We start from the raw sequence: 27,771 nt of genomic DNA, 5'->3' as shown, positions 1-27,771 counted from the left end.
ACTGGAAAGTAATGTGATTGGCTGTTATCACTATAACGGTCGCGTCAACACAAGCTTCAGACACGCCCTCCATCAAGCGTTGACGCCGATGCCCCGTGTGAATGCAGCGTAAGAAATCATGTAGCCTATTTGTTCCATTTAAGTCCAGCGATGCTGCTTTCACACGGGGCGTCTGCGATAACGCTTCTCGTTTACTTTGAATGGGTGACGTCATGTGTCGCCGAACTGAATTGTGGGTTCCGTCGCACCGCTTCACTCGCGTTGCTCGCGGCAGAAGTTGAAGATTTCTCAACTTTTCAAGCGCCAACGCAGGCGTCAGCGAATCAGATCGCCTTATGCAAACACTCTAGAGCAATCGCTGCAACACTGGAAAGTAATGTGATTGGCTGTTATCACTATAATGTTCACGTCAACACAAGCTTCGGACACGCCCTCCGCCAAGCATTGACGGCGATGCACCGTGTGAATGCAGCGTAAAACATAGGCTAGTTGGTGTAACGATTCCACAATAGGCTACAATTCATTTCAGAGCTGCATTACAGAGGGTCATGCTGTTATATTATCCCTTAATGCTTTAACATTAATAAATTAGGAAGATATGATGATATGCATTGATTAAATACAGGATCAGCTGGCTGAGATGAAGCTATATTGTGTATTATTTTATCTGGCAAGATATATCAGTGTCACTTAGTTATTAAAAACTGCAAAAGAGAAATCACAGTATGATTTCTATGAGAGTGTATGTGGCCACACGACTGAGCGCTTGGACACACTACATCAAGTCAACCTCCAAATTTAACAGCCATGCTAGTTAGTTTACAGTGAAAGCGCGGAGAAAAAACACTTCCGTGTAGCGCGTCACTCACTGCACGAGAGCAGCCGGTTACCTCAACTAATCTGCGGTTTTAAAAAATAAAATGAGAAAATAGTAAATAGTTAAAATATATGCAGTATATGGATATAATATGTCTGCCACCACAATTACTGTTTGTGATTTTTTGACATTTTATTTATTTATTTTTCACATAAAAAATGGTTTCTCTTTTTTTCGGCCACACATTTCAAAATAAAAGTCAACAATTTAAACATCGTAAAATTAATAATGGTCTTTATGTGTTAGTAGTTAACAAGACCACTTAATTTACATTGTTTGCATATTCAAAAAACAAAACAAAACATCAAATTCACATAAAATGATTGTGTCTGCCATTTAGTTTACTGTAGTGGCTGATGATGTCCAGTTCAGGTGTCTCTTAAAACAAATGACAGTGATGGAGCGCCACCTAGTGGCTGTTAAGTAGTAATATCTTGATATGGCAAAAATAAAAAAAGTACTACTATTAACTCAACAAAAAGTTAAATTAATTAATCAGGTTTGTTACCTTTTTAAGCAAATTAAACTGTTATTTTTTCTTTTCCCAATATCCTTCATTCTTCTGCTATCTGGACAGTTTGTCCACCCATCAAACCACACAGATGTAAATAGCACGTCCTGATTTTGCTGAGTTAGATGCGTTCCTGGGTCAACATATTTTGTTGATCCTGGAACAACATTCCAGTCTGAAAATTTAGTCTTAACCCTATTCCTACCCCTAAACCTAACCCTACCCATAAGTTATCCCAAAAATCAGAGGGAAATGATAGATGAATAACACTGACGTAGAAGCACCAATTCATGATTTTAAGCTTAAACTTGACATAATCTGTAAACTTGTCCCTCAAATCTGATTGGTTGATTTGAATGTTGTTCCAGGATCAACAAAAATGTTGACCCAGGAACATGTTGAACTCAGCAAAATCAGGTTATGCGATGTGGCAAACTGAGACCACAAAACGTTTCGACTCACAATCCGAGCTGCTAGTGTATCACATGAATTCTACTATTTGAATTATAAAAGTGGACAGTAGAACAGAAAAATGCAAGCTCTCTCTTACTGTTGTAAAACTAAATCTTTATTAAAAGTCACCAATTTCCTCTGCGATTCATTTCAAGGGTGCATCAGACACAAGAGCTTATGAAATCATTCTATGGCATTGCTAATTATTATTTTGTTTGCGTGACTATGTTTAGAGTGATTGTATTTTCATTTAACAGATCAATCAAAGTCATATTCTATGCATATACAATCAATAAATGCCAAATAATCTGTTAATAAACAGCAGTGCAAATACAGAAAATGTTTTATTTTTGGGTTTATACCAGCAAACTTCATCAAACATATCTGGAACTAAACCTTCTGCTCATTTCATACCGACGGCCTGATTTTACTCTGTGAGCCTGACGGTGATTTCTGGACTCTTTTGTTCTGATCAGCTCACTTCTTGTAGATCTGATGTCATAAACCAGAAAAGCAACCGTAGCCACGCCCACCAGAGCAGAGAGAGCCAATCGGATCACAGTTTCATTGAAACCACAACAGTGGATATTGTCTGAAAAAAAGAAAAACGTGCATTTAGTCGTTATTTTAGTTTTGTTTTTGCACACAAAAAGTATTCTCGTCTCTTCATAACTTTAAGGTTGAACCACTGCAGTCACATGACTGTTTTAACGATGTCTTTAGTACCTTTCTGGACCTTGAAAGTGTTGATTATATTGCTGTCTATGGACGAGTCATAAACCTCTCGGATTTCATCAAAAATATCTTAATTTGTGTTCTGAAGATGAACGAAGGTCTTACGGGCGTGGAACGACATGAGGGAGAGTAATTAATGACAGAAATTTCATTTTTGGGTGAACTAACCCTTTAAACTAAGCATTCTTTGTAAAATTCTGTAGAACAATATGTATAATGCCTATTTATGAATATATTATAATACTGTATAATATTTAACACACAAATTTCTAGGGTCTATAAATTACCAATATGACCAAAACTTTGCTGAAAAACCTGTTATACACAATCTACTTCTGTCCTCTGATTGATAGTTCATACTTTTTTTTTTAAGTAAAGTCTTTTCTGCTCAGAAATTTGTAATGATTTTTATAAAGTACATGTAAGATGAACATTTACAGGACTGAAGCAACTTGTGTTTACTTGATTATTCATACACCATTTTTTAATATTAAAAATTAAAAATTCTTTTGACATTTTTTCATGTTAGTGTAAATGTCAAATATGACACAACAGGCTTTTGGGGCACATTTATTTCTCCATCTCTCAACTGCATATATGAGCCATAAAAGCCTAATGTATAAATATGATACTCAACAAAAAACACATATGCATGCAAATATATATATATATACAAGTTTGTAGGGATGCACCAGTATGAAAATTTTGGTTGATACGATAACCGATAATTCTTTATATTTGAAAGCCAATGACCGATATATTGGCTGATAAATCTAAATCAAATTTTTTAATAATTTTTGAGAGCCTGATTACAAAAACAAAAGTCTCAAATATTGGCCGATAACGATAATTCTTTATATTTGAAAGACGATAACCGATATATTGGCCGATAAATCTAAATCAAATTTTTTAATAATTTTTGAGAGCCTGATTACAAAAACAAAAGTCTCAAATTTTGGCCGATACCGATAACCGATAATTCTTTATATTTGAAAGACGATAACTAGGGATGCACTACTAGTATGCACTACTAGTACTAGTATAATACTAGTATCGGTATCGGGCCCGATACCAAGCTCATGTACTTGTACTCGTACTCGGTCCTTAAAAAATGGTATCGGTGCATCCCTAACAATAACCGATATATTGGCTGATAAATCTAAATCAAATTTTTTAATAATTTTTGAGAGCCTGATTACAAAAACAAAAGTCTCAAATATTGGCCGATAACGATAATTCTTTATATTTGAAAGACGATAACCGATATATTGGCCGATAAATCTAAATCAAATTTTTTAATAATTTTTGAGAGCCTGATTACAAAAACAAAAGTCTCAAATTTTGGCCGATACCGATAACCGATAATTCTTTATATTTGAAAGACGATAACTAGGGATGCACTACTAGTATGCACTACTAGTACTAGTATAATACTAGTATCGGTATCGGGCCCGATACCAAGCTCATGTACTTGTACTCGTACTCGGTCCTTAAAAAATGGTATCGGTGCATCCCTAACAATAACCGATATATTGGCCGATAAATCTAAATCAAAATTTTTAATAATTTTTGAGGGCCTGATTACAAAAACAAAAGTCTCAAATATTGGGCGATACCGATAACCGATAATTCTTTATATTTGAAAGCCAATAACTGATATATTGGCTGATAAATCTAAATCAGAATTTTTTAATAATTTTTGAGATCCTGATTATAAAAACGAAAGTCTCAAATTTTGGCCGATACCGATAATTCTTTACATTTGAAAGCAGATAACTGATATACTGGCCGATAAATCTAAATCAAATTTTTTTTTATATGTATGCAATTCATTGCATTCTGTTTTCAACTGATTTATACCCCCAAACTGGTGACATATACTGGGGGATGCAAACATTTACAGACAGATTATGAAAAATGTAAAAATTAAATTCATAAAATTTCAACATAAACATAATAAGCTAACACTGAACAACAACTTTTTAAACATAAAGTCCCCTCCAAATATGCGAAATATATAACCTTTTATCTGAAGGTGAGTATTTCCCACTACAGGTGGTCATGCTGTTTTTAAATGCTGCCCGTAGAGTTAAACAAAGAAGTTACCTGATCGAAATATTCAGAACAAACACCCTTTCAACATGAAAACGAGAAATGAGACCTACACTTTCCGTGCCTCTCTCTACAGCCTCTCAAATATTGCAGTGTGTTATTGTGTGATTCTTTCTCCTATAACTTTTTTTAGCCTCAAGCAAAAACGTTTTCTAAAACAAACCCACACACACACTCGCACTCTTCTGCGGTCTGATCTCTGTTCCAGTGAAATCACAAAAGAAAAAAACAGACAAAGGCACTTAAGTGCACAAACAGTCTTTCTTTCTCTATGAATGCATGAGCTGATCAAATGCAAACCTTGAATGCAATGTTAAGAGGCTTTCGATAAAAGAACCTGCCAAATGCATAACTGTAATGCAAATAAAAATCTTGCTATTTTAATTGTTTTATGTGATTGATTGTTTAACACCCATCAGCAGTTACATAAAGCAACACCTCTGAATGTGTGGTTTCTATTCTCACTATTCTTCAGTCTGACTTTCAGAGTGAAAGCTTTACAAAAACAGTATCACACTGACTGAACACGTTTATCAGAGTATCCACGTATATTATGAGTGAAGTACCTGAACATGGCTGGTGGAGTTTAGTAGCGTTGGCATCCTCAGTTTGGTTTATGGTTAAATTATTGACCGCACAGCTGGGCGACAAAAAATTGGTGCTTGATGATCTTTCTGGTGATGAAGTACTTTGTGGCGGTGATTCTGATAATGACAGAAACTGTGCCGTTAGTCTCATAACACACATTTATGATCTTTATTTGTAGTAGATCCATATTTTAAAGCCATTGAAATGGAGCAGAACAGAAAATAAACATTTAAAAATGTTATTATTTCTGACTCACCGTTGACTGTAAGATTGAAACTCATGTAACTGGTGTCTTTGCTGATAACTGTGACTGTATAAAGTCCAGAGTCTGTGGTTCTGGTGTTTGTGATGGTCAGAGATCCGGTCTGATCCAGCTTCAGTCTGTCTCTGAATCTCTCATCAGGACCGTCATATGTCGAGTTGGTTTGCGTGAGTCTGCTGACTTCAGCTATTCTTGTGTTTCCAAACCTCCACTGTATCAACAAATATTTCTGTACTTCAATATTTAAAGTGACAGAATCTCCCTCCATCACTGATACTGTCTTCACTGCATCGGTCACATCTACAGAGGAAAGCGAACATATTTTGTACAGACTAAAAAAAAAGTTTGTTATTGATGACCAAACCTAGTTATCAGTTATTGATATTGATGACATTTTTTTCAATGAATGTTGAATGAGATGAATTGATATTAGAGATGAACAACAATAAAAGTTGCCATGTAATTTTTCTCAAGCACTCAGATCTGAAAAATAAACAATTATTTGTGATTCAGACTGATTTAAAACAAAATATGTCCTTCAAATAAATTTCTCAGCAGGTCCAAAAACTAATAAATTACATTTGTAAAGTTATTAAAGAAACTTAAAAACGCTCATAACTTACCAAATAGACGCCACAGGCACACAAAGAACAAAATAAAAGTGTTCACCATAATCCTTGAAGGTTTGTCAAGCCCTTTTAATCACGCAGTATATCACTCTAAACATCCTGTTCTTTGTCACCGTATGTGGCCAAATGCCAACAGGGTCGCTAGTAGGCGTTCCTATCTTCTAGTATTGTTTGAGAACGACATTAGGGGATGTCATGACTTGTTGACTTTAATAAGTTTTCTTGTAGCTTAAAACAGAAATGTTTTGAGGGAGGAGTAGTTGTGATAGTGAAGTAGCTACTGAGTAGCTGTGGGCCAATGCTCACAGGTTGGGAAACACCATAGAAATTAAACTCATAAAGAAAAACTGGATCGTGCCCAGGGTTGCCAGGTTTTCAAAACAAAACCCGCCCAATTGCTACTCAAAACTAGGTGCATGGGCACGAGTACTCGAACGTGACAGCGACAATCGATCATGAAAATGATGATCGCTCTGACTTTAAAGGAACACTCCACTTTTTTTGAAAATAGGCTCATTTTCCAACTCCCCTATTTAAACAGTTGAGTTTTACCATTTTTGAATCCATTCAGCCGATCTCCGGGTCTGGCAGTACCACTTTTAGCATAGCTTAGCATAGTTCATTGAATCTGATTAGACCGTTAGCATCTCGTTAAAAAATGACCAAAGAGTTTCAATATTTTTCCTATTTAAAACTTGACTCTTCTGTAGTTACATCGTGTACTAAGACTGACGGAAAATTAAAAGTTGCGATTTTCTAGGCCGATATGACTAGGAACTATATTATCATTCCGGCGTAATAATCAAGGAACACGGTACTGCCGTACCATGGCTGCAGCAGGCGCAATGATATTACGCAGCGTCTCTCACAAATGTCTCCATGGTTACAAGGCACGCTCCCTGTGCAAGCAGGGGGTCACAGGCCCTGAGTAATATCATTGCGCCTGCTGCACCCATGGTATGGCAGCAAAGTTCCTTGATTATTACACCGGAATGAGAGTATAGTTCCTAGCCATATCAGCCTAGAAAATCACAACTTCTCATTTTCCGTCGGTCTTAGTACACGATGTAACTACAGAAGAGTCAAGTTTTAAATAGGAAAAATATTGAAACTCTTTGGTCATTTTTTAAGGAGATGCTAACGGTCTAATCAGATTCAATGAACTATGCTAAGCTATGCTAAAAGTGGTACCGCCAGACCCAGAGATCGGCTGAATGGATTCGAAAACTGTAAAACTCAACTGTTTAACTCTAGGGGAGTTGGAAAATGAGCCTATTTTCAAAAAAAGTGGAGTGTTCCTTTAAATCCAGTCATGCAGCAGGTTCTTTTGCCACTCCGGCGGGAAAGTGACGTCGATGCACACCCTCTATAGACTTCTTTAAGGTCTTTCGACACATCCGCGAACAGTCATCTCCAATATTTTGTTTATTTGTAAGGGCCCATTTCGTAAGGGAAACTTCCTTTTAATGTCTTCATCCATATTTTTTTTTTTTTACATTTTCGCTTCTTCCTGACAGGCTCTTCTTTCCATCCATCCTGTTCTTTTTGTTAACACGTCATGCGCTGTATTTTGAAGTGACGAGAGAGCGTGCTCACATTCACTTCTTACATTCTGTAATTAACAGATTTAAATTGTATTTTACTACAATATTATTAGTGAGCGTGTTCGTATGTAAAAGAAAATCACACACACACACACACAAAAAAAAAAAAAAAAAAAAAAAATCCAAAGTCGTGATTTGGGGCCCCCTAGCGTCCTGGGCCCATATGCCTGTCATATTCTGCACCCCCTCCCCCTAACGCCGCCTCTGTGTGGTCTACTGGACATAGACAAGACCGCAAGTGTGGGTATTTTGACAGGGCATTGGTGAGGCTCTGGGATGACAAACACTAAGGAGATTCAGCGGAACACAAATCCCAATCATAAGCTTTATTACATTCATTTTCTTCACAGCTCTACAGAAACATACGGAACATGTTACTGCTCTTCCTAATCTTAATAAAAGGTAAGTTTAACTTTCGGTTTCAATTTCAACTTTTAATGATTATTTCTACGTTAAAGGCATGGAAATTGACACAGAACGTTTATGAATAATGAGGCAAACGGTTGTTTTATAGGTGGTAAAATCGCATTTCAGTCAGTAACCTGCTAGAAAGTTTAGGTGTTTCACGCGCACGATCAGAAAAAGAGCAACTGCTGTAGGCTATATACACGTAGTTCCTATGTTTTATTTATTTTTCTTTGCAGAATTTGTTCATTTACAGGGTCTATTTACCATAACGTTGACTTTATTCCTGATCATTAGGTAAACGACCTGTAGCCTTTTCTTAGATGAGTTGTTTTTCCTTTGATTCCCGCCTGTTTTCTTATTAGTAAACAGCGCGTCTTGCAATTTTCCAGAGACAGTCTCTTAAAGTCTCTCTGTAGTCAATGATTTTATCAGTAGCTCTCCCCTCCATGTTTAACGCGTCACGCCTTGTTAATCTCGGGAATCTGAGTATCAAAACTTCCTAGTGGTAAACTCGTCATCAGGGAGCATTCATGTGCATTTTTTTTTTTACCTATGATCTAGTTATTTAGAGACACAGCTTGATATGGGATGATTTTAGTATCATAATGATTAATAAATGCATGCACTTATCTGTGAACTTTAAATTGTTGCAGATGTTTTACTATCCACAAACAAATATGCAAAATTCAGAATTAAATGAATGTGCAGCAGTTTGTACAAATAGAGACATTTTTGTGAATACAAATACTTTCTTTTGTATTAGTGTATCATAATTTGTTCATGCAACATGAAAGATCTGTCATTGTGGAGCAGGTGACACACGTGCATTCATTGACTCGTTTCTGATTTGATCCTATTTGATTTATTAGGGCCCGAGCACCGATGGTGTGAGGACCCTATTGGAATTGCTCGGTTTATTATTATTCCGCTTCTTCTTCTTCTTCTTCTTCTTCTTCTCCCGAATAAAATCGCATTTTTGAGAGCCTAAACATGCTCGAAAACTCATGAATCTTCGCACACGCATCAGAAGTGGTTTCAGTATTAGGCGTGGCAAAATGGCTCGATAGCGCCACCTACAAAATTTCAACGAAGTGCCTCTTGCACCACGTTTCACGTACAGGTATGAAATTCAGTAGACACATGTAACAGCCCAATCCCTACAGAGAAGCCTCCTGGTGCAAAGTCTGAAAACCAACAGGAAGTCAGATATTTTGAATTTTGTCTGCAAAATTTGTGCACCTTTTGCCATTTCCAGACGTTGTACTTTAACGAACTCCTCCCAGAGCTTTAATCGGATCAACATCATATTTGGTCAGTCTAAAGCTCTTTGCGATGTTAAATTGCGAAGATCTAGAGTTTTCGCTGAAGGGCGTGTCCGTGGCGGCCTGACAAATTTCGATGTTTCGCCATGAAAAAATAAATTTATGTAACTCGGGTATACAAAGTTGGATCTGCCCCAAACTTAACATATTTGATAATAATCCTGGCCTGAACACATCTACATGGCAATATTCAGTTACGGTCATAGCGCCACCTGCTGGCAACAGAAAATGGCATGCTTTACACTGTAATTCACTCCCAGAAACACATTTCAATATGCCACAAAGTACTAGAAACACAAACATACTAGAAACACGAGAAATCGTGCAACACTTGGCTGAGTGCTAATGTATGCGATTAACGCCACGAAACAGGAAGTTGTTGTAACTCAGGCATGCAAAGTCCGATCTGCTCCAAACTTCATATGTTTGATAATAGTCCTGGCCTGAAGTCATCTACATGGAAATATTCAGTAACGGTCAAAGCGCCACCTGTTGGCAGCAGGAAGTGTGAAACTTTGAACTGACTTTGCCATAATTCTCCTGTATTTACTCACTTACATGCATGTCGCCCACTGTTCACTGTTTTCCTAAGGCCAACAGGTGGCGGTGAGCCCGGGTGCGAGGGCCCTTTCATCGCTGCTTGCAGCTTTAATTTGGATTTTGAGACTTACTTTTCGTGGTTTTCAAGCATTTCACAACCCACACACAAACAACCACCAATGAAGAAGCCTGGCGCTAATTATTAATGTGTGCACAACTACCAAATGTGCATTGCTACATTTAAACTAATACTTTACAACTTGTGTGTGCAAAATCCAGGTTTGCATATATACTTACAAATAGAGACATAGTTGTGAATACAAAATCAAAGTTTACAAACTCTTTAAAATGTAGGTCAGAATTTGTACGTGCAAGATGTGCGTTTGTGGATCCGGTGACGCATGCATTCTTTGACTCGTTTCTGAGTCGATCCTATTTGATTAATTTAGATTTGACACTTTAATTTCGCCGTTTTAGCCTAGCACGATCCACACGCAGCTGTCTAAAGCCCAAAGTATACTTTGTTTTTTACGTGCAGTCGAACGCACAGCGTTTCAAAGTATACTTCACTTGACTCGTACGCATACACAGGCGTTCGACGCATGCACAGTTTTGAGCAATCTCTCGCTAAGAGTTACAACCCATGTAAATACTGCAAAAAATGCGCATGTGCGACCAGAGCGTACAAAGTATGCACAAAAATCGGGCGGTGCGCGTACAGTACGCATAGACATTTCTGATGACAAAATTCACGTACACTAACCCTTGCGTACGCGTAAAAAGTGAAGTAAACTTTGTGCTTTAGAAAACCTGCTACCACTAGATGGCAGTATAGCCTGCTAAAACAGACAACTACACGGTAATCAAGCGTTCTTCCCCATATAAAACACTTTAAAGTGACTTGAGAAAGTGATATTGAAGCACCAAATTCAGTACAAACCTTATTAATTAAACATAACTTTTCTTGTACAGACAAGCAGAAAAATGTGAACTGACTGGCTTCAGTTGAATCTGTCTGCAGAAGTTAGTGTGGTATAACTAACACTGTTTCTGCTTGCTCTCCAGGTGTGTCTGGTGAATCTGAGACGGTGTCAGTGATGGAGGGAGATTCTGTCACTGAGTAAACTCTGACCTCACCAAAATAGTGAACAAAGATACGATACTGTGGATGTTTGGACCTAAAGACTCTCTCATAGCTCAAATAGGGAGAACGGCCGATTTGACCTCATCTTCAGTCACTGACGATGTGGCATTCAGAGGAAGACTACAAGTGAACCAAGAAACTGGATCTCTCACCATCAGAAACACCAGAATCAAACACTCGGGACAATATAAACTCACCGTCTCGAGAGAACAGACATGGATCAAGATATTCAATGTTACTGTACAAGGTGAGTTTTTTTATTGTAATAATGTTCACTGTGTAAATCACTGTAGGTTGTTTTTTCATGTTTCATGCTGTTTTGTTTTAGTAATTCTGGGTATTCAGATTTCATGATTTCAATTGTAAACCCTGAGTTAAAGGATTAGTTCACTTCAGAATTCAAATTTCCTGATAATTTACTCACCTCCATGTCATCCAAGATGTTCATGTCTTTCTTTCTTCAGTGGAAAAGGAATTAAGGTTTTTGAGGAAAACATTCCAGGATTTTTCTCCATATAGTGGACTTCACTGGGGTTCAACGGGTTGAAGGTCCAAATGTCAGTTTCAGCTTCAAAGAGCTCTACATGATCCCAGACGAGGAATAAGAGTCTTATCTAGAGAAACCATCGGACATTTTCTAAAAAAAATAAAAAATTATATACTTTTTAACCACAAATGCTCGTCTTGCACTGCTCTGTGATGCTCCACGCATTACGTGATCATGTTGGAAAGTTCACGCGTGATGTAGGCGGAAAAACGCCATCTCATTTTCTCCAAATCGTCCGACATCGTTGTTTTACCTTTTTTTGTAAAGGGTGTTTGACTTAGTCGTTGTAAACACTGGATCGGTACTTCCACCTACGTGAACTTTCCAACATGATTACGTAATGCGTGGAGCATCACAGAGCAGTGCAAGACGAGCATTTGTGTTTAAAAAGTATATAATGTTTATTTTTTTAGGAAATGTCCGATGGTTTCTCTAGATAAGACTCTTATTCCTCGTCTGGGATCATGTAGAGCTCTTTGAAGCTGCACTGAAACTGACATTTGGACCTTCAACCCGTTGAACCCCAGTGAAGTCCACTATATGGAGAAAAATCCTGGAATGTTTTCCTCAAAAACCTTCATTTCTTTTCCACTGAAGAAAGAAAGAACATCTTGGATGACATGGAGGTGAGTAAATTATCAGGAAAATTGAATTCTGAAGTCAACTAATCCTTTTAAACTTCTTACAGAGTTTAAAATATACATTTTCATGATTACCCACGATGCTAAAAGAGCAACAGACTTTGGATCGATAAACAACATGTTTGTACCTAAAAGACATTTACTGAGTGCTAGTTTCAAGATTCATAAGCTTGAGAAATGTATTTCCATTCTGCTTGTTTTCCAGTTGTGGATGATGAGACGGATGGAGTGAAGTCGGAGTCAGTATCAGTGACAGAGGGACAGTCCGTAACTCTACACGCCGATTCTGAAGCACACAAAGATGCTCTGATGTTGTGGAGGTTTGGAGATAAAGGCATCCTCCTGGCTAAAATTGATTTAGAAACAAATAATATGTCATTGAATGAAGCTGATGAGAGATTCAAAGACAGACTTGAGCTGGATAATCAGACTGGATCTCTGATCATCACGAACACCAGAACTGAACATGCTGGACTGTATGAAGTACAGATGAGAGGCAGTGAGAGCTCACAGCGATTCCTTCTTTCTGTCAACAGTGAGTAACTGAGTTGATGAAAGAGCAAGACTTTCAATATAATGACATGTATATTTTGAGTAATGACTGACACCATCACTGTCTCTCATTAGCCGTTACAGATCCAGGTCTTTCTCCGGGTGCTATAGCAGGGATATGTGTTGGTTTTTGTGTTGCTGTTCTGCTTCTGGTTGCAGTTGTGATTTACTATCGACGAACAATCTCCAAATTACAACAAATTGGTAAGTATTATATACTTTTAACAGGATTTCCGTCTCCTTCATATAGATAGACAGACAAATATTCATTTATTTTTATTAAGGCTTCAATTCTTAGTCTATGTTTGGCATATGTATTTCTTTAATTAGCAAAAATGTATTTTGTGATTTAGAAAGCATGTTTTCTTTTTCAAATCAAAAAGCTTTAATTAACTGGGGTAGAGCTGGGAGAAGAGGTTAATGTGCATTGCGTAAAATTTATGTTCTGCCAAAAAGCAGATATTTATTTGTACAGTATACCATATAAAATATGGTGTTAAATATGTTTCAGCCTCTAATTTCATTGAATAAGTTAAATATGCAGAAAGGAGAATGAGATTTGAGGAGATGTGTCTGTGTGTCTCATAAAGATGTTACGTCATGTTTTTAATGTCAAATCAAAATAACCCTCATTCCTCCACCCCAAAAATGATGTATATTTACACATTTCTGATTTTCTGTGCTGGTGAAGAGATGAAAATGTCAGCGATGGAGGGAGAATCTCCAACTCTACGCACTGATCTTACTGAACCACATGATGAAAACATACAGTGGTGGTATGAAGATGAAACCAATCTCATAGCTGAAGTAAGTGAAGAGAAGAGTAAGACACATGATGGTGCTGATGGGAGATTCAGAAGCAAACTGAGGCTTTATGATTCTGGAAATCTCACCATCAGTAACATAAGGACCATTCACTCCGGACTCTATATACTCAAGATCAGCGGCAACAGAAGAACCGAATACAAGAGAGTCATTCTGACTGTTGATGGTGAGTAGATCATTGATGATCATTTACTCAAAGTGCACAAAATTGAACCAAATATAAATAACTTTTAGAATTTAATTACTTTTAATTATTGTAATTAGTGTTATGCAACAGAAAAAAATGCATGAGCTGGAATCATAGAGCTAGTGTGTGTGTTTGAAATTCAGATTTCTTTTAGCTAAATTTAGGGGATGTCATCCTCTGCTCTTTAAAGAAGAGTATATATATAATAATAAAAAACATCTCAAGATTAAAGTCATTATAATGCAAGATTAAACTCATTAAATTTCGAGAAAAAAAGTCTAAATAAAATGTTGAGAATAAACTCGTTAAATTTTGAGAATTAAGTCATAATAAAATTTTGAGAATAAAGTCATGTTTCAAGAAAAAAAAACCGTTAAATTTTGAGAAAAAAGTAGAAATAAAATTGAGAATAAAATCATTAAATTTCGAGAATAAAGTCTGTATGTTTTGAGAAAAAACTCATTAAATTTCAAGAAAAAAAGTTGAAAAGAAAATGTTGAGAATAAACTTGTTAAATTTAGAGAAAAAAATCGTTGTTTCCAGAAAAAACTCATTAAATTTCAAGAAAAAAAGTTCTCGTTAAATTTTGAGAATAAACTTGTTTCAAGGAAAAAAAAAACGTTATATTTTGAGAAAAAGTGTCGCAATAAAATGTTGAGAATAAACTCGTTAAATTTTGAGAAGTCGCAATAAAATGTTGAGAATAAAGTCCTGTTCCGAGAAAAAACTTGTTAAATTTCAAGAAAGAAAGTTGAAAAGAAAATGTTGAGAATAAACTTGTTAAATTTTGAGAATAAAGTCATGTTTCAAGGAAAAAAAAAAACTTTATATTTTGAGAAAAAGTGTCGCAATAAAATGTTGAGAAAATCGTGTTCCAAGAAAAAACTTGTTAAATTTAGAGAAAGTTGTTTCCAGAAAAAACTAATTAAATTACAAGAAAAAAAGTTGAAAAGAAAATGTTGAGAATAAACTTGTTAAATTTTGAGAATAAAGTCATGTTTCAAGGAAAAAAAAAAACTTTATATTTTGAGAAAAAGTGTCGCAATAAAATGTTGAGAAAATCGTGTTCCAAGAAAAAACTTGTTAAATTTAGAGAAAGTTGTTTCCAGAAAAAACTAATTAAATTACAAGAAAAAAAGTTGAAAAGAAAATGTTGAGAATAAACTCGTTAAATTTAGAGAAAAAACTCATTGTTTCCAGAAAAAACTCATTAAATTTCAAGAAAAAAAGTTCTCGTTAAATTTTGAGAATAAAGTTGTTTCAAGGAAAAAAAAAACGTTATATTTTGAGAAAAAGTGTCGCAATAAAATGTTGAGAATAAACTCGTTAAATTTTGAGAAGTCGCGATAAAATGTTGAGAATAAACTCGTTAAATTTTGAGAAGTCGCAATAAAATGTTGAGAAAATCGTGTTCCAAGAAAAAACTTGTTAAATTTAGAGAAAAAAGTTGTTTCCAGAAAAAACTAATTAAATTACAAGAAAAAAAGTTGAAAAGAAAATGTTGAAAATAAACTCGTTAAATTTCGAGAAAAAAGTTGCAATAAAATGTTGAGAATAATGTCGTTTCGAGGAAAAAAATCATTAAATTTCGAGAAAAAAGTTGCAATAAAATGTTGAGAATAAAGTCGTTTCGAGGGAAAAAACCCATTAAATTTAAAGAAAAAAAGCTGAAAAGAAAATGTTGAGAATAAACTCATTAAATTGAGAATAAAGTCATGTTTCAAGGAAAAAAAACCATTACATTTCAAGAAAAAGTTGCAATAAAATGTTGAGAATAAAGTCGTGTTTCCAGAAAAAACTCATGAAATTTCAAGAAAAAAAGTTGGAAAAAAAAATGTTGAGAATAAATGCATTAAATTTTGAGAATAAAGTTGTTGCGTTTCAAGAAAAAACTTGTTAAATTTTGAGAAAAGTCATTTCGAGAAAAAACTCATGAAACTGAGAAAATTTGAAAAAAATGTTGAGAATAAACTCATTAAATTTTGAGAATAAATTTATGTTTATCTTTCTTTTTGTTTTTGCACATTTACAGTAAAACACATCAACACCACTTTTTTCATTCTCGAGGTGAACTTGTTGCCTGTATGGTGATTAGATTCACTGTTTTGCACTGCCGCACTGAACTTGAGAACGCCACGGGTCTGGTGTGAGGCATATGGCGTGCCACAGAGAGCATTTGAACGGACAAATACACAGAAAAGTATGGCAAAAGTTGGAATCGAGAACTGTGAAATTATTCTCTTTAAAGTTCGTATGCTAGGCCTACTTATTATTTGGTTATAATTAGTTAAAGCTGATATCTTTGTTATTGAAAGAACGCCTAAAATATAGCTTGACTAAGTGATCCAACTCTGTCATGTCCTCTATCAGCAATGAACACTGATCCAATGTTTATTCTCAACATTAATTTTCAAAATTTCTCAACATTTTAATAATACTAATACTAATAATAATACATTTTATTTATATAGCACCTTTCAGACATAAAATGTATTTCAAAGTGCTTTAGTAAGTAAGAGTTAGACTTTAAAATCTATCCTAAATTTTATAGGAAGCCAAAACTGGTGTTATATGTCTTTTTTTTTGGTTCTAGTTAACAGCCGAGCAGCAGAGTTTCGGATAAGCTGAAGTCTGTTCATTGATTTTTGCGGGAGACCAGTAAAAAGTGCATTACAATAATCAAGTCTTGAAATAAGAGCATGAATTAATTTTTCTGCATCTTTCTGGTTTAAAAACGGACGAATTTTAGCTATATTTCTTAAGTGAAAGAATGAAGATTTTGTTAGCTTATAAATGTGTGAGTTAAAACTTAGATCTGAATCTAAAATAACGCCAAGACTAGAAACCTCTGGTCGTACCCAAGAAGTTAATTTTACTAGATTCGTAAACATTTGGGCCAACTAATAAAATATCGGTTTTATCCTCATTTAATTTTAGAAAATTGGTACTCATCCATTAATACAGAATCAGAGAGACCTACTAGTTTTTCTAAACGATTGATTAAAATGTCATGATCGATCGTATCAAACGCTGCACTTAAGTCTAGAAGAACTAAAATTGAGACCTTATTTTTAATCATAGTTTATTCTGAGGCCACTAATTATTTTTGTAAGGGCAGTTTGGGTACTGTGATGTGCTCTAAAGCCAGACTGAAATTCCTCCATAATGTGATTTTCTTTAAGAAAGGTGTTTATTTGTGCTACAACTACCTTTTCTAGAATTTTACTAATAAATGAGACGTTAGATATCGGTCTATAATTAGCCAGAACACTACTATCCAAATTAGGTTTCTTCAATACAGGTTTTATTTATTTATTTTTTTCCAGAATTCAACAATTTTTTTCTGAAAACACGAGGACTTTATTCTTGAAATTTAATGATTTTATTCTCAACGTTGTATTTCGACTTTTTTTTCTTGAAATTTAACGAGTTTAATCTCGCATTATAATGACTTTAATGTATTACTGCTTGGTCCTAATCCTAGCTCAGCTATCAGACTTCTTTGATGTTAATTTTTTCAGCTTTATTCCCATAACATTGTCTCAAAGAAATATCAAAACATGACTTTATTGAAGTAAAACACCTATTGTTAGCTTTAACGTTCTTTGAATAGTTCTTGGCCTGAAAACTGCAGCTTTCTTGCTGCTGCTTCAAAATAAGTCAAGTCACCTTTATTTATATAGCGCTTTTTACAATGTAGATTGTGTCAAAGCAGCTTTACATTGATAACTGGTACATTGTTTGGCTGCACAGCAGCTCTTAAAGAATAGTGTCAATGCAGGCAGATCAAAGCACTGTTGAATATCAAATGTCAAGTCAAGTGTCCCCAACTAAGCAAGCCAGAGGCGACAGCGGCAAGGAACCCAAACTCCATCAGGTGACATCAGGTGATACAACTCTGAATATCTTTAACACATTTGATTTAATGTATTCTGCCTTCTACATTTGTGTTTTTCTGTGTGCTGCTGTGACATGAAGTAATGAAAGTGCCGGTGACGGCGGGAGGTTCCGTCCTTCTCCAGAATGATGCTGAAATTCAGACGGATTCTCTGTTGCTGTGGACGTTAGGAGCTGAAAACAGTCTCGTTGCTACAAATGCTACAAGCATAAATAAAACCGATGAGAGATTCACAGACCGAGTGGAGCTGGATGAGAATACTGGATCTCTAATGGTCAGGAACATCAGAGCTGAAGACTCTGGACATTATAAACTACAGATCATCAACAGGGAACAGACCACATTCAGGAGATTCAATGTGACGGTCACTGGTGAGCAGAACAACATTAATATAATGCCTATATATTTATATAGACGACCACAACAGTCCTTGAATCTGACAAGGTGATCTTAGACTCTTAAATCCCGTTGTATGTCCAGTGGATTTTTGCAGTTGTTTTTCTGCATTTAAATGTTCAGATAAAAATACTTTACTGTTTATATTATGAGTTACTTCTTATTATACATTTATGCTAGAATAATTTTTCATTAGAGAAAATGCCATTACAGCAAAATAAATCCCAACAGGAACTGTTCACATTCTGTGAGTCAAGTGTCAATCTCTAAAACTGACAAAAAACATCCTAAAAGTTTAGTAATTGATCAGTCCAGAAGCCTTAAGATCATTTTTTGTGAGGAACAGATCCAGATTTAAATTTCCATTCAGTGATAATCTTCTCTATCTACTTTGTCTGTTATTTTTGAGGAAATTTGAGGAAAAACATCTCTTGCGACTCATATTGCAAAAATATTTTATAGCAAAACTGTTTCTTCTCTTTCTCTCTTTTTAATTTCAGAATCCTCAGGAAACACTGTGAATGAATCGGTGACTGTAATGAGCCCGCTGTTGAAAGAAAAGAATGTGAATGGAGAGAACCATCAGACGACTTCCCTTTAATGAGATTAGACACGCCCACCACTGTCAATCACTGTGACATCATCAACACATTTCTGCTTTTATCAAAGTGAGAAATGAACCCTTGTCTGCTGAGCTGTGAACTTGTGAACTTGGTTTTATATGAAAAGGGAAACAAGTTGGTGAAATGCAGAATTCATTTTCTATGATCAAGTAGGTGGGAATTAAACAGAACTAAAGGCAGCGGTGTGTTTAAAGCTGTGTTTACGCCATATCGTAATTACATTAATTACGAGATTCTGGCTTGAAAAAAGCGTTTACATCCTCGTAGAGTTACAGTTTGTAAGCTGGGAGTTTCCTGAAAGCTCCCAGATGTACCAAGTGCCATAGAAACACATAATTCCCAGTCCGAGGACGGGAACAGCTCCCGAATATAACCTCACGTGTTGTCACCTCAGTATTACGGTAATTACACGGTGCCGTGAATGCAGCGTAACCAGACACTAATGTTACTGCTGAAGAGCTTGTAAGGAACCCCGCATCGGCCCAAAAACGGAATCCGACGGCCCGGGCGAAGGTTAACGCGTGTATGTCTTTTCAGCGCATCTGTGAAGTTCACTTAATTTCACTCGTTTAATCTGACTCCAATTTTAAATGATTATTACTCTTAGGTTTTGTTCCCAATTGGAAATTAATCATTTGTTATGTATTAATTTTGATTTTTGATTATTCTGGGTATCTCATAATTCCAATTATTCGTTCATTACGGTCTCATCATCGCTTAGAGAAATTCACATCGGCCGGCTGCGTTCTCACGGACATAAATTCGCCAGTTTATGACCTAGTCAGAGGATGCAGAGTTAACTAATGCATTTGAGTCGAACCGCCACATGCTTGTTCATACAAAAATACAGTTTTCTTAGTCACGATACTGCAACTTGCTAATTCAATAACAGACAAACTCAAAAAGTCCCATGATGTGCCAATATGCTCCTTTCATGGGGCTCTCTGGCTTGGCCTGTCCTGACGCAGATTTACGGAAATGACGGACTCCATAATCTACTGGTCATAATGATTTCAGAAGAATCCAGAGTAAATCAAATATAACATTTTATTTGTCAAGTAAAAATGTATGTCAATTTCATAGTTGGACAATTAAAAGCCAATTCAGAAATAATAAATGCATAACATCAACTGAAATGCACATGCACACAGTGGTGGATTAGTGTTTGAAGACACTTGTCCACCACTGTGTGGGGGCTTCTGGCTACAGAAAATCCCCCCTGACTGCTTTGCACTTTACCTTATATACCAAGACCAGAACAAAAGGATTGTAAATTTTTATTACACCAACACCTGTTTTGGGGGGAGAGGAGTGGGTTTTCACAAGTGACACCACCCAAAAGGAGGACAGAATTCTCCTTAGTTTTCAATCTTCTTCATAATACCAGTGACTGCTGTGAAATTGAGACCATTTTACCAATCGCACTGAGACATTTAAAATGATACCAAACATGAAAGGAATAAACAATAGATACACCAGATACATTATACTTCTTGGAGAACTTTCAGTGACTTGAGTCAGGGGGAAAGGAAGGAGGGTGTGTGTGTTTTTGGGGGAGGGCTATTGCATCCTGTAGATGTGTGAGGGCAAGGCGTTGTCCTATGCTATTTCTTTGAGATCTTCTCTCCAGATAAGCTTTATTGCTTTATTGCAGGGTGCTTGATCTCAGTTTTTGTCTTAGCAGGAAAATCAAGTCTTACAGTTCCGCCCCTGGCCCCTTGGGGCAAATTCCGATCAGTCCTGAGGGGCCACTTTTGGACATTTCCTGCTTCCATATATTGGGTGTTGTTTTCAGTGTTCATAGGCTGGCACTTAGCAGCACCAGTCGATGGGTGCAGGAGTCAAGTCGTCACCTGAAATAACAACATTAAGGCAGGTTGAACATTAAGATGAAAGTACTGCAGAATGCATCTCTGTGACACACAGTCCCTTTAGGTGTGGGTATACTGCGGTGAGTGGATGCTGCAGCAGCTGGACATGATGTCTGCGATCCTCTTGGTCAGGTTTGTTTCCACCTGCACTTGGCTGTGGTGGTATTCTGTCTGTAGAATGACTGGTTGTACCAAGTCTGTTGTGTTGGTCAGCATGAGCAGAACGTGTCAGGAAAGTCTCATTACACTTTACGGAAGCATCTGTGTCCGCCCCAGGTTTAATTGATCCTGTGAGAAGTCCTCGGTTACCTTCAAGTAGAAGGTTTCGTTGCCGGGCAGGTCAAATGTCCATGGGTGAAGGATTCATTTCACTGATGATGCTCCATTGCGTGCAGGACACCTGAACAACTTTTGGATGATCATGCAATACTTGAACACTAATGAATTTGATATTATTGTAAGATGAGAAAAAGGGCTGTTGGAAAACAGAATAACACCAAATAACACATGATGAACATGTCAAAAGTGCGAATGGTAAACAAGGTCTCCTTTTCAGAGTCCTATCTTTAGTGAGCAGGTCTCATTCTAATCACCAGATTCTTCACTATCACTGTGATATGATAGTGGAATTTAGACTTGGTCTGGATGAGTTAAAGGAAAGTAGCAAAGAGTCGAAATAACTAGTATATTTACCAGTGGTATGCATAATTAAATATATCACATACTTAAACATAGAAATACACAATTTCATAATTACAATTATAAAACTGTCTATAATAGTTGTTTTAACTGCAAATCCTTAATGCAAAACTAAGGTTTCAATCAAGTCAATTAGAGAATGGAATTTACTGAAACAGAGATTTGAAATCTCTTGTTTAGCTTTTACAACCATCATCTGTGCATTTGATGTGCAGGCTAAGTCACACTCAAGAATACAGGTCTGACTGGAAATTATGTAACAGATTGACAGAAATGCCTGCATTTCAGTTCTAACTGTTTAGTCAAATTTGTCATTAGTCATATGTTGTAAACTAGGGGGCCCTCCTAGTTTGCAACAATGCCAAGGACTGGACATAATAACCATTTTGTCTAAAGAGACCAGATGCATTACTGAATAGGTCTCATTTAGATTTGGAATTTGGAATTTGAATGATCAGAAATTCTATTAATTGATGTGTGACTAAAGCCATGCACATGTCCTGCATATTACAGTGTTTCCATAACACCTTAAAATTGACACAATTAAAAAGAAAAGAAATTATGGCAATAATTTCTCTTGTCCTATATGTATGAAGGTGAATGATGTATGCTAAATTTGCATTATGTGAAAAATTTTAGCCTGGATAGTCTTATGATCTATGCCAGGTGGAGATGTTGTGCATTTGTAGTAGGGTGTGTGTTCTGTATGTTTGTGTAGAAGATGGGTGGTGTCTATCCTACCATGATTTGTGTTGCATAATTTAGTTCCAGTTCTACACTGGGAGGCCATGTATCTATGAGTGCAATGAGGTTTGAATGGCCTCTTGAAGTTTCTACACACCCATCTTCTGCAAGTAAAGTTGTGTCCTGGCTAAATGCAGGTGGGACCAGATACCCTTGTGGAATCTGGCCCTAAAAATGGCAGCTGTCAGTCTGAAAGGGAAACAGACACACAGAAAAAACAGTTGATCTTGAACCTTTAAACAAATTGCATTAAGATAGATGGTGCCATCTTAATTTTCTTGAATGGTCTTATCCAGACAGCTGTTGCGGATGGCTTTAATCTGTTAAGATTTTATGCCATTAGAAGAAAATTTTTTTTAGTTTACAAATTCATAGATCATTATTATGATTATGTTTCTGCAAAGGAAAAGGCCAGATAAACTGAGTGTTATTGGTCAGATCTGACTGCTGGTTTTTAAGCATTGTCAGAGAATCTTGCACCTTGAGTTGCTGTTGCAGCTGTGCTTACACAGTCTGTTGTGTTGTGAGGATTATGACACCCGGGTCTCCTGGGGGAATCTCACACTAGCCAGATCTGTGATTAGGGCACCAGATCACCATTTGTGGTGTTGTGCTGTTTGTTTAACAATTGGTATTTATGGTGCCATTCAAATACTTGACCATTTGGACCTCTGTGGTCTGTAAAAACAGAAGAGTTTCTGCCTGATATTACCATTTCACGCAACTTTAATTACATGTCCAGTAAAATAACTTCCCTGATCGGATCCCATATGATCTAGCGCTCCCAGAGAGGAGTTTGCTAACACTTGTCCACTTTGTTTGTGGTTTTGTTGCAAAGGAAAATCAAAACTTGTACCTCCCCTTGTCACTGATCAATAGAATCAAGTTTTAAATCATGTTTAGATCTTGAATGGATTTAGCCTATTCAAGATATGACAATCAGGTTGATCGTTTTAGTTAATAAATACTGGGCGTTGTAATTTTTCTCATTAAAGATTCTTGCACAGATAGAAGATAAAGAAGTTATTTCTCATTAATTTGATTTCTTCCTTCCATTTTTCTTTCCTAACAACTTATTTAATGCAATTGTGAAGCACATTGTAGCCTTATGGCAATTCTATGCTCCTGTACATGGTGTAACTGCAGCTATATGAAAGATAGCTGAGTGATCCACTCAGGAGACAAACAAATTCAACATAGACACACATACAACTTGAAATTGTTGTACAATTTTAGTACTACAGTTATTCCAACTTACACAAGACACATGGTCTAGAATGCATAGCATCTACAACCTTAAACCTAAGTGTGTCACGCATCGCTTACAGTAAAGCAGTCTTAGTTTTAAAGAATAAACTCAACTAGTCTAGGTGCACATATAGTAGCACAAACAACTAGAATGTGTGTTCTATGAGAACAATGTGTCTAACACAATTACAAATTTGAATCCTTCCATTGATTCCTTATAATTCTTCCAGCACTGATAGTGCTCCCAACTTCTGTCTACATTCTGGTTCCACCTTACTACATTCTAATTCCTTCTGCTCTTCTCCAAAACTCTTTCTCCCATACCATTGCTTGAATCATCATGAGATTAAAGGCCATTCCTGGCCATTATAATATAATATATATCATAATGTGATTATAATATCAATTATATTATATTAAAATAGTATAAATTAAAAATAATTTTATTTGCTGGTCTCAAGAGGGTCAGAGTGATTTGTTATCACCTCACTGATCTTTCAGAAGGCATTTGGCCCTGCAGCTACAGCTGTGATTGCACTGCATTGTGTTCACAGCAACAAGACAAACTGGAAACCAGTTCTAGACTTTGATGCTGTGAATATTGGGTCAAATCATTGCTCAATTCATTTAAGATTTTTGTGACTACAATATAAAATTGGACACAATTTTCTTATTTTTGGACTAAGATGTAATCAATTACATTCTTCTGAGAATCTATTTGGATATGAAAAGAAAGGTTGGACAAACACAGGTCTGATTGAGAGTACAAAGATTAATTTTTGGTCTGTTTGTTTTTTCAGTTTCTTTTGAGACACTGAACAACATACAAGAGTGCAGTCATTTTAAATAAGACCAAGGTAAAAGATATGTTTTATAAGACTGAGCCTTAAACAGTGCTGTTTACACCATTTGTGACATCAGTCGTAAACCTTCTTAGCACCTCTTGAACAATTTCAAAGTATAGTGATGTAATTCACCTTATTCGTTGGCAAAATTTCTTTTATGAAACAAAGACAAGCTGAGCATGTCCTCTGAATGGGTGAAACCCTCAGGCTCGGCTACAAGCTTCTCATTGACATCATAATTATCATTATGTACATCAGTTTTAACATTTAGTGTATTTTCCCAGTTGCAGTCTCTAGGACTTCTGCATGGCAGCAGTTCTCCAGGACTGAGACAAAATTTCAACCAAATCTTTTCTTTTGAAAATTTTTAGTTTCACTACTCTGTTTTGTCCAGCTTTACATTTCACACACAAAGGATTACAGTGAGAGATTTTGTTCCTTGTTCTATTTTGGTTTATCCAATCACAAGATTTTTCACAAGTTAACGTGACCATTTGCTTATTTTCAATGTTGCAACGTTGTTACAGCAAAGCAAATAAACATGTTGCTGGGCATTCTTTACCTCAGAATTTAGGTTTTAATTTACAGCCCTCTGTTGAATACCAGAATAAAATTTGGATTATGTTATTCCAATTTAAGGTTAATCTCTTGTTGCGTAGGCAAACAAGGAGATCTTCAAAGTTAAAGCAAGGGATATCATTCCTCATCTACGCTGCCGCTATCATGTCCCTGATAAGATGTGGTTGTCTAATTCTCCAGCCCCACCGGATTTCGGTCTCCGGTCTTAATATGGGTATGCCGACCCATTCTACAAATGCGTCTATATGGGATGCGTCTATCTTTCCCTCAACACTTCTAAAAGGCAAATAAGAATGGACTTACCACAACAGCTGAAGAAAGAAGAAGATCAAACCTTGCTTGTTGCAAATCCCAATTTTCCGCTGAAAAGACACTCGCCAACAGGATATGGAAGATCACGGAGGTAATGTCACCACTTTGTAAGGAACCCCGCATCGGCCCAAAAACGGAATCCGACGGCCCGGGCGAAGGTTAACGCGTGTATGTCTTTTCAGCGCATCTGTGAAGTTCACTTAATTTCACTCGTTCAATCTGACTCCAATTTTAAATGATTATTACTCTTAGGTTTTGTTCCCAATTGGAAATTAATCATTTGTTATGTATTAATTTTGATTTTTGATTATTCTGGGTATCTCATAATTCCAATTATTCGTTCATTACGGTCTCATCATCGCTTAGAGAAATTCACATCGGCCGGCTGCGTTCTCACGGACATAAATTCGCCAGTTTATGACCTAGTCAGAGGATGCAGAGTTAACTAATGCATTTGAGTCGAACCGCCACATGCTTGTTCATACAAAAATACAGTTTTCTTAGTCACGATACTGCAACTTGCTAATTCAATAACAGACAAACTCAAAAAGCCCCATGATGTGCCAATATGCTCCTTTCATGGGGCTCTCTGGCTTGGCCTGTCCTGACGCAGATTTACGGAAATGACGGACTCCATAATCTACTGGTCATAATGATTTCAGAAGAATCCAGAGTAAATCAAATATAACATTTTATTTGTCAAGTAAAAATGTATGTCAATTTCATAGTTGGACAATTAAAAGCCAATTCAGAAATAATAAATGCATAACATCAATTGAAATGCACATGCACACAGTGGTGGATTAGTGTTTGAAGACACTTGTCCACCACTGTGTGGGGGCTTCTGGCTACAGAAGATCCCCCCTGACTGCTTTGCACTTTACCTTATATACCAAGACCAGAACAAAAGGATTGTAAATTTTTATTACACCAACACCTGTTTTGGGGGGAGAGGAGTGGGTTTTCACAAGTGACACCACCCAAAAGGAGGACAGAATTTTCCTTAGTTTTCAATCTTCTTCATAATACCAGTGACTGCTGTGAAATTGAGACCATTTTACCAATCGCACTGAGACATTTAAAATGATACCAAACATGAAAGGAATAAACAATAGATACACCAGATACATTATACTTCTTGGAGAACTTTCAGTGACTTGAGTCAGGGGGAAAGGAAGGAGGGTGTGTGTGTTTTTGGGGGGAGGGCTATTGCATCCTGTAGATGTGTGAGGGCAAGGCGTTGTCCTATGCTATTTCTTTGAGATCTTCTCTCCAGATAAGCTTTATTGCTTTATTGCAGGGTGCTTGATCTCAGTTTTTGTCTTAGCAGGAAAATCAAGTCTTACAAGCTACTTGAAATGAACCATGGTACTACAATTACAAATAGGGATGAAATTATTACTGGTTTGATAAATCATGATAAAATTCCCCACGTTCAGTATTACCCTTTCATTTTTTAATTATTATTAAAACTGTATTACCGTGATTTGAACAACTCAATTAAATACTGTCCAGCATTATTAAGCGACAGTCTCACGCATGCGCACAGAGTAGTTTAGTTCTGTCTGAGAACATGGCAGAAAGCTGAGAGGTTTTAAAAGTTTGCCAAGAGAAATTATATGATTGTATATATTATGAATTAATTAATTATATGAATGTACCTCTGAAGGTTCTGACTGTCTTTAGAAAAGTTGATGGCATTTGGTTTTCATCTTCACTCCATGTATTGCCTAAAAAGTAGTGTTTATAATCGCAATGCTTCTTTGTTTGAATTACGGAGGTTAACGTTACCCAACCCCACAGTCTGCTTTCGTCGCCACTAGTTTGTCGGCGTCAGCTTGGTGTGTTCCGGCCTTTAGGGACACAAAACTTCCCAACACCTCCTATCCAGGAGTATCTCTCTCTCTGTATATTCAACACTATACTTAAGCAATAAAAACAAGGGAAAAAAAAGAAACACAAATGTGATGTTAACTAAAGTCATTTATGCTTATTAGTGTGATCAAAGGTCAGCAGAAAAGACACTGGTTAATGAAGAGAGGTGAAATATTTGGTGGCAATATGCAAGATGGCAGCGGCTGCTTTTTCGCTTCAAAAATGCTCTTCAGAATCTACGGGTAATGTCACGGACACTAGGTCCATATTTTTTTACAGTCTATGGGGTGTACTCATTTATGCTGTGCACTGTATGTGTTTATATGTGAATAAAAGTCTAAAAAAAAGACTCTTCACAAGACTTGGATTAAATGTATTAATTTTACAATGACTTAATGACCTTTCTGGATCTTCAGAGTTTTGGCTGCATGTCCGGGAGAGCCCCTCTCATGACGCGAATTCCCATCTGTTGTGAAGTGAATTTCACGCCTGAATGAAGCAAGTAAACTCAGAATGTTCAAGCGTCCAACTACGTGCGAATAGCGCGCAAGTCGCGTCTGGTGTGAACGCCCCATCAGAAGAAAACAAACACAACCCTATATTTATTTGATACAGTGGCTAAATTAACGAGAAATAAAGCTTCAACTTCTGATGTCTCCAAACAGCACAGCAGTAATGACTTTATAAACTTCTTTACTTGCAAGATTGACAATATTTCAGACAAAATTATAACCATGCAACCGT

At 36.4% G+C, this 27,771-nt stretch overlaps 2 protein-coding genes across 4 annotated transcripts; one reads left to right on the top strand and one right to left on the bottom strand.

Moving 5' to 3' along the window:
• Window positions 1-1,934: 1,934 nt before the first annotated feature.
• LOC127519046 (uncharacterized) lies at window positions 1,935-8,656 on the bottom strand. Of its 2 annotated transcripts, none has more exons than XM_051906460.1 (4): window positions 8,444-8,656; window positions 5,533-5,838; window positions 5,255-5,392; window positions 1,935-2,433 (listed from the first exon to the last, which is right to left on the bottom strand). In XM_051906460.1, the coding sequence occupies exons 2-4, from the start codon at window positions 5,804-5,806 to the stop codon at window positions 2,216-2,218; spliced, it is 630 nt and encodes a 209-aa protein (XP_051762420.1). In that variant the 5' UTR covers window positions 5,807-5,838; window positions 8,444-8,656; the 3' UTR covers window positions 1,935-2,215. The 2 variants fall into 2 exon arrangements, with proteins under 2 accessions (XP_051762420.1, XP_051762410.1); XM_051906450.1 differs by lacking the exon at window positions 8,444-8,656 and adding an exon at window positions 6,162-6,307.
• Window positions 7,434-27,376, top strand: LOC127518992 (uncharacterized). 2 transcript variants are annotated; one of them, XR_007931700.1, is made up of 8 exons: window positions 7,434-8,173; window positions 11,107-11,432; window positions 12,579-12,908; window positions 13,001-13,129; window positions 13,617-13,732; window positions 13,825-13,916; window positions 17,916-18,206; window positions 18,732-27,376. XR_007931700.1 is itself a non-coding variant. In XM_051906323.1 (7 exons), the coding sequence occupies exons 2-7, from the start codon at window positions 11,210-11,212 to the stop codon at window positions 18,830-18,832; spliced, it is 1,374 nt and encodes a 457-aa protein (XP_051762283.1). In that variant the 5' UTR covers window positions 7,458-8,173; window positions 11,107-11,209; the 3' UTR covers window positions 18,833-27,376. The 2 variants fall into 2 exon arrangements, 1 of the variants encoding a protein (XP_051762283.1); XM_051906323.1 differs by having other exon boundaries at window positions 7,458-8,173; window positions 13,617-13,916.
• Window positions 27,377-27,771: the final 395 nt, after the last annotated feature.

The sequence above is a fragment of the Ctenopharyngodon idella genome, chromosome 1, assembly GCF_019924925.1.
Source record: "Ctenopharyngodon idella isolate HZGC_01 chromosome 1, HZGC01, whole genome shotgun sequence".
In the NCBI taxonomy this organism is placed as follows: Eukaryota; Metazoa; Chordata; class Actinopteri; order Cypriniformes; family Xenocyprididae; genus Ctenopharyngodon; species Ctenopharyngodon idella.
This window is presented reverse-complemented; position numbering and strand designations above follow the sequence as displayed.